Source organism: Centruroides sculpturatus, unplaced genomic scaffold, assembly GCF_000671375.1.
Source record: "Centruroides sculpturatus isolate CEXI.00-Female unplaced genomic scaffold, Cexi_2.0 scaffold1319, whole genome shotgun sequence".
Taxonomy (NCBI): domain Eukaryota; kingdom Metazoa; phylum Arthropoda; class Arachnida; order Scorpiones; family Buthidae; genus Centruroides; species Centruroides sculpturatus.
The window spans coordinates 107,314-118,921 of record NW_019385461.1 but is presented as its reverse complement, the minus strand read 5'-3'; the positions used below and the strand labels follow the sequence as shown (position 1 = coordinate 118,921).

Here is an 11,608-nt window from a genome sequence, read left to right as displayed (position 1 = left end):
CCACTTAAATTCCCCAAGAAATTTATATGGAAAACAATTTTTTAATTAAACTTTGGTACAGATGAACCGGGTATAAACATTATACGAGGCCTACTCTAACGTCTGAAATTAAACCTGCTTCTTACACGTGTTTAGCAAAAATATTTCAAACCGACACAACAGAAGATATTTTCGAGTTTAAGTGTTTGTCTCGGCGTACAAACAACCCTCGAATTGAGGGGAAAATATAGGATATTAACCAAGTAAATCGATACGTTGGATGGAAAAGTACTTCCGCATTTAACGAGAGAAGTCGGAGTCTCCCGTCGACGACGAATTGATAACTTATTTCGTTTCCAAGAGTTTCTCTCGGAGGAGAATCGCACTTCCCACCGGTTGCATTATTAAACGGGAGACTTTATTTATCGTTCACGTAATGCGAGACTTTATTAATAATTCGTACCCAATGCTAACTGTGTCAAAGTTCGTCTCGCCACCACTTTTCCACACGTTCTTAAGCACGTCGGTCGTCGTCTTCCCCTTTCGAGACTTCCGCGTCGTCTTTCGTCGATTAATTAAAATTAACGTGATTGTTTCCGCCGCGTGTTCGGTTGCACTTTTATTAATATTTAAGTATGTAACGGCGCTTTGAATACGGTTAATCGCGATTAAACCGAAAAGGGTATTAAAATATACGGATGCTTGCCGAGAAATGCGTCGCGACGATATGAAAAGACAAGTTAAAATTGTTAAATAAAGTATTTTTGTTTACTGAAATTTCCACTAATATAATGAATTGAGAGCAGCATTTTACTAATCTATTTCACTTCCGAAATGTTTTCTTATGACGTCCGAATACTCAGCATCTAGTTACTCGCTCCTTATTGTTGACTTATATTAAGAATGACATTTTATATAAAGGAGAAAAAAAAAACAATTTTCCATTAAGTTTGCGAAATAATTTGAATGAGGAATAAAGACGACGAAGACGACGTCATCCGGACTCACCCGGAAGTGAAATGGACTATTTCCCGGCTATAATAGGAGAGCGACCTTCGCTCGGTCGTCTGTCGAATCCGACGGAAGCGCGTTCGATACTCCTCCGCGCGCTCCTTCCAAGGCGATGAGAAGAGGAGAGAAGAAGAGGTCCCGCTGACCCCGACATGTCCAAGTCGCCGCAATACAACCACCGACACAGATCGGCCTCCATCCCGGTCACTCCCGAGACCAACTGTAAGCCCTTCAACGCTCGATCGCGGCTCCCCAACGGAGGTTACCTGTCTCTACCCAAGACCTACCCACCTTTAGAAACCGTGCCCAGGTGCGCCCCCGAACAGATGCCGACGGAAGCGCACCCCAACCAATTCAAACCGAGAAACGGAGAGGCCGAAGATCTGTCCAGAAGATTCTCCGAAAACCTGACGGTGGAGGGTTCCAGTAGGAGGAGAAGGGGCCCGGTGGGTAGCCCTCGTCACTGCCGATCTCTGTCCTTCAGAGCCATGAAGCGCCCCACTCAGCAACAGGTTCAAGACGACTTCCGGCCGCGCGTGTCCACCATGCCTTCCGACACCACTTCTTATCTCAGGCGCCGCAGAAGGGCCTTCGACTGTGCGCGAGAGTGCCAAACCAGACCCGCGGGCCTGTCCTTAGATTTGGAGTTCGACGAACCGGTAGAAGACGAGTATTACCTTCTGCGAAGCTTCAGCATCACTTCCAAAGGCATCGTCAATCGAGGCGATCTGGTCAGACAGAGAAGCAGAAGTAATAACAGCGTTGCCTCCACCGCCTCCAGTTTGACCGGAGGAGCGTCTAGCGCCACTTCTTGCTCTTCCGGGCGCCAAAGTAATCATAACTGTAAAGTACTAATACTGGGCAAATGCGAAGTGGGCAAGACGTCGTTGATGACTCAGTTTATGACCTCCGAGTACATGAACGCTTACGACGCGCCGCAAGGTAAGTTCCCTCCCGTCTTTTTCTTTCGTTTTGCCGTTTCGCGAGAACCACTCCGCGCCAAACGATAACCTCATTCCTCACTTTTACCTCACCGGTGTTTTTCCCAGGAATTTATCGCCGTTTCGCCTTTTAAAATTGAGGATTTCTGCTAAATAAATAGAAAATAATTTTCATTTCGTCGATAAATTCTGTGCCGGTCGAAAACGTAAACACGGCTAATGACGTCGAATACGTTTAATAATTCCGAGAAATCACCCGAGGCGGCAGAGAACGAAGGCGATGGGGTTTCAAAAAGGTTAAAGTAACGAAATTTCATTTGTTTTTTATCTTTCCTTTAACAAAATAATTCGATTTAACGGCTGCATTAACTATACAAACTTTAATTTAATTAACGCTTCGAGTTATCCCGGTCGTTCTTCCGGAATAATTATTTCTGTCGTCGTCCGAATTAAGAGTTTGAAGAGTCCTCCTGCTCGGCAAACGACGTCGAAGTACACTTATACATCTCGATAAATACGCCTTTCTAATCTGGAGGAAGGCCCAAGCGATAGTTTAAGTTTAATCGACCGCCGTCACGGATATTAAACGTTTCAATTAACATTCCACTTGTAAGCCTTCTCGGACTTCTCTTTCTGGAAGATGCGTTGCTATGGGAACTCGATCGGAGGTAACGAACGGGGGACGTCACGTAGCAGAACGTTCCTATTCGATATTATCCGTCTTTAAACTTTACCATTAGCCGTAAAAGTTAAGTTTGCTTCTATTCTACTTATATTATCGTTTTTCGATTTTTCCTTCATTCCGTACACATTTACGTTAGGAAAACTTTAAAGAGAAAAATGAATCTACCGTATTAGTCCGCGCCGAATAATTTACGTATGTAAGAAAATAAGAACTTTAACGTTCTACCAGCGTCGAACCGAATATCTACTTGTAAGAGTTTACTAAAGAAATCCTACAAGTGTTAAAATTTCCCCTTGGAGTAGTGACAGTAAGTGACAAAGATAAATGTCTGAATGGGATTTTTCGCCGACAGCAGGCAGAAAATACAAAAACGGAGATTTTATTTAGTGTATGGAATTATCAAAGGAAATGGAATCGGAAAGCAGTGTCAATATATAGCGTTTTCGGTTTCTACCGCTAATATTCTTACCGTGCCGGCTTTGCGTACGTTTTGCACACCCGATTTAAAGAATTGGTGTTATAATTAATAATTAACTTGACTTTTTAAACGCACACCTTCGTATGTTCGACATAAAAGACCGTCGTCGTTTTATTTTCCGACGCCGATTTTACAGGCTTACAACTTTTCTATAAAGCAGCTAATCATAAGAAATAACAAAAATTACAAAGCGTACGAAGACTCGTGGGTGTTTTAGTTCGAAGAAAGGACAAAGAGTCATGGTTTGGAATACACAATAATCGTTCAAATCTAACCGAAATTCTTTGGCGAAGAATACAAACGAAATTAAAGACGTTGTAACTCAAAATCATTAACTCGATTCCGAGTGTTTTCTAACTGCAAAGGAAAGACGGGCAAAGGGGGAATATAAGTAAGAATCGAATGCGATGTAGAATTGGCAAGTACTGTACAAAAAGGAGAGTGACTCCGATTAAATTTGTGGTTTTGCAAATATCCACTCTTTCCAAAGTTTTTTTTTTTTGGAAAATTCCGCCATCATTCTCTCGTTTTCTACTCTTGTCGACGTCTTTTAATCTCGAACGAAGTTAAAAAATAATTTTTCGAAGTTAATCCCGGAAATGCTCTTCCTTTCATCCACCGTCCGAGGGAAGAAGCAGCGCTTTACCGAGAGGAAGAACGTTTTTTTGCGGGGCAAACAACGTTTCCGGATTAATTTTTGTTCGGTAAATATTTACCGAGAAGCGGTAAGAGGAAGCGACTTTTTCCATTTCTCCTTCGTTGGCTCGCTCTCTCCAAAACCATCGACGCGAAGCTCGTCGACCCTAACTCCTCCCCATCCATCATTTATAAAGGGCGATAAAAAGTGGATAGCTTCTGTCATCTTTTTAAAAAAAGACGATTTTACCTCTTTAGTAAACTAAAGCTAAGTGTTCTTTTTTAATGGAACCACAATTAAAGCCTTGGAAATGTTCTTCCGAAGATTGGCTTTTTTTTCATGGCGCGTGTTCTCCGTCCATCTCCGATAACGAAAGGCGGAAATCCTGGTTCCACGCGCCCCCCGGTTCCGGTTAAGTGGGATCTTCGAACGTGTTCTGTTAAGAGCGTGGAAACTTTCTTCTTCCGCTTCCTTCATAGTTTTGTTTTTTTTCTCCTCGTCCATTTATCCTGGCTTAATCCTCGCACGTCGTAACTACGAGCGGAAGAGCCACCGCGTCTTTCTCCCATTTTTTAAACAGAGTTTAACTGGTAGGAGCATTTATAACAAAACGGTGCGGTCCTTATTTTTAGAATAACACTCTCTAATTTACCCGGCCGCTACTTGTCGTAAAAACAAAAAATTCCCATCGTTTTTCTTTCCTAATTGTTAGACAGCAAACCCCGAAGTAACGTCATTGTAAATCGTTCTATCCGTAACAAGATAAGAACCGCGAGTCTTATCTTTCTATCGATAATATTCGGTAATCGAGAAAGATGCCAGATTGCGAGTTCCCCGAAAAATATAGGAGGAGAAAGACGATAATATTTTAAATGAAAGACAAGGCGAAATAAATAGGTGTACGGCGTTACTGCTCCGCCCGTTTCGTATCGTATGGCCCATCTCTGTTAAAATGTGTTAGGGTTTTATCTCTGGCGGAGGATCGAGTGTCTTCTTAAATGCCTTTGTATTTAGTCTGCGCCATCCGAGCGCGAAAAGATAGACTCGGCCCGGCTTAGCGTTGCCTGGCACTTAACGAGTCAGATAATGGACGATTAAATCTTCTCGTTAATTCCCAGAAGATAACGATAAACCGATATTTAATATTTTCTCGACTCTCTCGTAAAACGTGAAAACGCCAATTCGTAATCGCGGTGCGTAAACCATTCATTTTGGATAATAGAAAAATGTAAATAGAAAGCCAACGGATTCGATTGTTTCTTGCTGGATAACGAAGACGATACAGAAATTGTGTCGAGCTTCATCCGTCCCGAGTAAGGAGGATTGACGAAATCTTTTCCATATAATTAAGAATTTTACCAATAATCGTATGACCGAATATGAAAATCTTAACGTGTTATTTTTCATTTTTTAAAGTAATTTAATAAGTTTTGCAACCTCCAAAATCATATTAATAAAGCTGTGTAAGATATAGGCCTATATTAAAAATTACCTTTGAATTACGTAGAAATTTTTACAAATAGAAAAAATTTATTAAAGTTTGCTGGAAACTGCATACAACAACAACAAAGAAAAACGCCTTTGAATTGAGTTTGGTCAATACTCCGATCACTTAATCTGATTCTTATTTTAGTAATGAAAAGCCTTGCTACCGAGAATGCCCTTTCCGATTCAATCGATGTGAGTGGAATCGTGTTTAATGCATTTAAGAGAAGACAGATGTTATGTGTTTTTTCACCTGTAGCCTGGAAGATTTCTAGTTTGTTTTCGAGATTGCAGTACTTCTTTTGCTCTCTAGTATTCTTGATTTGTCTACCTCGGCTGCTTTAATAGCGGCATCAAGGTTATAGCTCGATAATTTGGCAATTCGTTTGGCTTTAATAATCAGGTTTATGAAGAAAAATTTCATACTTGCAGGCTTCCTGCTCGTTTGTATTTTTGCACAACTTGACGTTACGCAGTTATTGAAGCTACTGGGCATGGTTAAAAATTAAGACAGCGTAAGCACAATTATTCCAGATATTACAGGTTCTGACAAGTAAAGAATTTTCAGAGTCCTGCCACAAATAAGTTACGTATTGATTATTGACCATTTGTGATGTGCCGTAACGAGCAAACATTTTAAAAACTGATAAGTACGTAAATACAAATGTATTCTGGCAGTTTATGAGTTAATATTTTATTTTTTTTTTTATTTCTCAAAAAGACACTGTGGCTAGGTTGGCCTTTTACAAGCATCTTAAAGCAAAAATCAACAAAACCAACAAAAAAGAATAAGTAAAACAAAAACAGGACTCTAGCTGAGAAAGAAAATTATATTCTAACTCAAGTCCAAAAATTAATTGAGAAAAAATATCACTGTGGCTTAAAGTTTTTTCTTCTTTTTACATTCTTTTTGAAGATTTTAGCCTATAACTTGATATGTTACGTAAATCGTTGCACAGACTATTCCAATAGAAGATTAATTGAAAGATCTGTGCAGATCTTCCCACATCTAGTTTAACAATTGGGAGACTATATCCACGAATTATACTAGTATCTCGTGTTGATCTGCGACATTCTACTATACCAATTCCGAGGAAACTGTTTTCCTTTTTACTCTTTATATATTTGAAACCCTCCAATAGAATCTGTTTCTTGTAATTTTCACTAATCTTGTCAATATTATCGGTGCGGTAGAGTTTAGATACTGATTCCATAAAATTATACTTTCTATTTGCAAAATTTCTTCAACCTTAATACAAAATAAGAAAATAGTGAACTTTTAAGAAATTTCCCGGGATATTTTCCGGCTTAAAAAAACAATCGGGATCCCGTTTGAGAAACCCTAGTGTTTATATAAGATGTAATATCTCTGACCTCTTTAAATTTGGAAAGCGCTTCTCGTAGAAACTTCGGATGGACGTAACAGTTTACCCAAATGAAATCGAAGAATGGTACTGTACTTTTCCATTTATAATTTCTCGAACTTTTTCATTATCGCAACTTACTTTTGTGGACGAGACGGTTCGTCTTTAACTGTTCACTAGATTTCCCTAACATGTATAAATTTCGTTTCTTAAATGACAAAGGAATATTGTATCTCGATAATTCAACTACGACGAAAAGGCCAGCGAATTCTTTTTACGCAAACTTCTTCGTAGATTAAAGTCCTTCTTCTTTCGTCTCGCACGTAACACTGTTCTGCGCTTTCTTAAAGTTAATGGAAAATTAACTTTAGCTCGGAGGCAAAGTTAATGGAAAATGTTTTTGGAGAGGCGTCGTCGCTTTCGAAGAATTTTCTCCATTAGCTAAAGAAAAATGAACGCGACTTTCCAAATTGCCAAGCAAAAATTCATTACGTGGCTCCCGTAACGTATTCTTTTCCTCTCGAAGTCTCTGGTCGAAGGAGAAGCCAAAGAGCGAGCACGAACTTTCCCAAATTGCGAAGCTTAGGAACAGCGACGGGAACAAAACTCTCGCGCGCTCATACCGTATTTATACGAATTTAGATAACGTAGGGAAGAGTGGGACAAACAAACAAATAAGAATTATACAGTTATTACAAATTATTTAATTTGATTACCTTTTAATACTCTGATACAGAGCTTGGAACACCGGCTAATACTAATTCCGGTCTTTCCTACTGTTTACATATTTTAAGAGCGCAGGACGAGCGTTAGAAATACTCATCCAACACTCCGGATTTATTTCTGAATATTTGATTACTAAGTAAAGATTTGTCGATTAATTATTAATCGGCAATCTTTACTTAGTAGCGTGTCACCCTACACTTTCGTTCTACAGATACATGGGAAAAAATTCGATATAAAGTTTGTCGTTATTGTTATACAAAGTAAAATTATTATTATTATTAATTTTTTTTGTTAATAACGAAATTACAATTAAATGAATATTTATTATTCCTATTACAATTATATCAAAATTAATAAAACTTTAAATAATTGTATTTATAACACGTGAAATAAAAGAATTATATGAGCAAAACAGAACCAATAATAATTATCTCGGTTCGAGTAAATAGTATCGTTTGACTAAAATAAAAATTTCCATTAATATTATATTGGAAAAAAAGAATTATTTGATGTTTTTTATCAAAACGATATTATACAAGTAAAATATTTCGACATAAATAAAATTATTTCAATGAAAACTCTTACGGGGAATGGTGAAAGTAAATTCACTTTCACACAAATTACGCCGGAATATCGATTTCCGAAATTAATAATGCACGCGAAATTTTAAAACTTGAGAACGAAGACGTAAAGATAAGAATTGATTTAAAATAAGTAAAATAAAGTAATTAAAAATTGGAAATTGGCAATTGTCGAGTTCCCCCGCGCAACGGCAACAGAAGACAAACGGAAAAGAAAGAACTCGAACAAGGTAAATGCTTGGAAAAATCTATTCATACTTTTGTTTTTTGTATACCGAATCCCGGTTTTAAGAATAAAAAGTGGGTCGAAATCGTTATCCGTCGGCCGAGCACTTATCTTTCGTCTTTGACAGATTTATCTTGTTTTATTGCCGGTGTTAGTTTCTCCGGTTGCCGTAATTTTTTAAATTACTGCTGTGCCGCATTTTATACTATGTACAGTACGTACAGTACGTCAGCGATTCTAAGTATCCGTGAGGCTCTTTCCACTGTACTCTAACCGTTATTGTTTCTGCGCATCTCTAATCTTTTCCCGTCCAACATTTGTAACGTTTCTCGAATATAAGACGCACCCAGCCTAAATAAATATATATATATATATGTTCGGTTTTGCATTTAATTCAAAGTTCATTCTTTGTTTTTCCCATAAAAAATTGCATTAAAAATTCCAAACGGAGAAAGAATGTTGGCGGGATTTAAGGTACCACGTTATTCTCCGTCTGGATGCCATAGAAATTCAATTTAAAATTTTCTCGTCACCGTGAGACGGTGACGTAAAGACTTTTCCTTTTCGTTACCATCGAAAAATTTGATATCTTACTCCACCGGTTAAAATAAAAAGAATACGAATCTTCCTTCTACTCGAGAAAGAATCGCCTACGCCTCGACCAGAAAAAAATCGCTTTGATTTTAACCATTACTCATGTCAACGGACGTCCTGCAAATGGTACACGGGCTTCCAATTACCAAGCTGTAGCGAAAAGCTCTTTAATAGAATAAGTTTTAAAAAAATAAAATATTAAAACAAGACCTTAGTAAACAACCCTCACGACCGCTCAAAGTAAGAAACCGAAACCCGGAGAAGAAAAAAAGTATATTTAAGCAAATAGTCGAGATGTGGGCGAAAGAAGTGGATGTTAAATTCACCGGAACCGGAATACTTGTATATATTTTCCGGTTTAGATTTCGCCCGGCCTCGATAATTAGGCGAGTAATTTTAATGCATTTTCGTTATCTTAAAACGAACGAATAATCGAAACAAATATTCCCTCCACGTAAAATCCAGTCGGCTTTTGACCCAATTCTCGACGGTCCAAGATAAAAAAAAGTTAAAAAACCTCTCGTATACGCGTTAAGCATATTTTATTACACGACGGAAATTGAAATTTAAACTTCGGTCGTACTCGGCATTTTTATCGTTATTCGATTACTGTGACATCGTCCTTTCTACTTTCACGGGCTCTATATGACAGAGAGGAAGTATGGCCATCGGTCGAAAAATGACCCCCCAAGATTTTTACATTTTCGGACTCGGGGAACCTCTACACGTCGAGAAATGAGGAAAAATTCGGGTTGTTTTTTCTGTACGTATGGATTTTGTTCTCTCTCTTTGAAGCTTAATAACTGTCGTGCTTTTTGTCGAAAAATTCGGAAAATTTACAGGGAAGTTTCCGTATTAGGGGGATCGATGCTATTAAAATTTCCTGGTCAAAGGTCGACGGGGTGAGGCGATAAAGGAGGTTGGGTGTCGTATGTCGAGTAGGTCGAACTTAACGATTTAACTGGTTATTAGTATTTACAATTTTTGTAAAACCCGTTCTTATCCCGAAAATTAAGCTTTTTGCCATTTTATAACAGTTAAAAATATAAAAAGTTTTTTAACAAAATATCGTAACGGATGGTGCCACCAAAATTTTAAACGTTGCTGGGAAAGTTAAGCAACTCGTTGCTGAATTTTTTAACGATAAAAACGAGTAAAGAATAACCTAAGTATAGAAGTATTGTTTATAATAAAATCGGGAATCATTTTATTTCTTCCGAGGATGGGAAGAAATTCTTATTTAATAAACAGTCAATGGAGATATAAAAGTTAATTAAGGATAAAGAGCGGAGTTTACGTGGTGTAAAGATCACGGAATTCAACACACGACTGTAATTTCCATTTAGGTTTTCAATTATAAGAATTGCTAATTAGAAGAGGACGGAAGTAATTCCACGACAGAAGCTTTCTTTATTTTTGTTTACCTTACTCTCTCCATCCGGGCGCGGGTCTCGGGAAGACGTTTTCTCTTTCTGTTGCCGTTACCCATTATTTTACCATTAATGTTTGATATACGTAACGTTAATATATTAAACGCTGAATAGTTTACCACACTCGGAATACCGAGAAATAAGTAACCGCGAAACGCCTGCAATTTATTCCAAATACAGTACGTGTTTCCCACTTCCGGTGGCGTAACCGGAAGTCGGGCGCGCGTGCTTGGCTTGGACAATTCCGTGATCAAAAATCCGGAAGAGTTTTTCCTACTTCGTCCTCGATAAAAGTTCTTACTACTTTAGTCGGTCTCCTTTTTGCTACTAGTTGAATGCACTCCCCACGTTACTCTCTGTTCTGATACCGCGTAACCGGTAAGGACAAAATTAACTACTTTTTAGATTTACAAAAAACAATTACAAATTATTATTGTTCGATTGTTGGTCGTTGTGTTTTCTTTTTCTGGCGTTAATTTTATATCTTGTTTTCCGAATGGATTCGTGGATTTCCTTTTATGACGAACGAAGGTGAAATATTTGGCCATGTCACTTAAAATTATTAGCCTATATCAATATATTAGAGATCACAGTACGTTCCGCACTACTTTCGACAAATGATTAAACTTGAATTTAATGTTTATTATTTTAACATATACGGAAGCATACAAAGCATACAGTCTACATTATAGCTTGTGCGTAAGCACAGTACATTATGTATTTATAACTATGTATGCAATAGATAATTTATTATCCTAAGAGGAGAAAGAATGGAATGGAATCCTTCGAGAACAAATCACTTTCCGATATTGGTCGTGTCGAATGTTCGAATAAACGGAATAAAACTAAACGGTGTTAATCTCTTCTGGGTTAAAACCATTAATCTATTGTGTCCAATAATGTCTACCGCGGAGAAATATTCACGATATTTTACAAAGAACGACGACGGGATTCTTCATTTATCTATGTCCGTATTCTCAAAAGAACTTCATAATTTAAGAATTTCTATTTGTCTCTTCCATTCAAATAATCTTTAATTTAAGTTTCCAATTATTTTAAATACATTTAAAAGATTTACAGATAAAAAGAAGTCAATCTCTTATTCCATCCGAGAAAAAACTAATTAGAAAAGGAATCTTTTGCGAATTCGAAGATGAGGAAATATTAAAATCCAAATCCAAATCGGAGAAAATTAGCAAAGTAAACTGAGGAAATTAAAATTCGTTTTTGACTCCATCGGAAAAACGAGAAAATTTAATTACCGGAGTAGAACAAATAAGGTCATTTGGTTAGAGAATTTCCAAAGTCGTTTTCATTCTAACGACGTAAACCTTTTATTAATTCTTGATTAACTTTTGTTTAAAGCTAGAAAACGAGAGAAAAAAAGTGAAAACGGCCTTTGTATTCCTCGTATTGATTTACGCTGGCTTCTCTGTCCAGCGAAGGGAATACCTCAGATTTTACTGCGATA

General features: G+C 37.6%; 1 protein-coding gene across 1 annotated transcript in view; it reads left to right on the top strand.

The window, feature by feature from the left end:
- Window positions 1-1,074: 1,074 nt before the first annotated feature.
- LOC111639225 (GTP-binding protein RAD-like) overlaps window positions 1,075-11,608 on the top strand; it is a 55,319-nt gene continuing 44,785 nt past the window's right edge. The window contains exon 1 of the mRNA XM_023385021.1: window positions 1,075-1,932. Coding sequence (XP_023240789.1) covers window positions 1,143-1,932 — 790 coding nt within the window. The 5' untranslated portion in view covers window positions 1,075-1,142. The remainder of the gene's footprint in view (window positions 1,933-11,608) is intronic.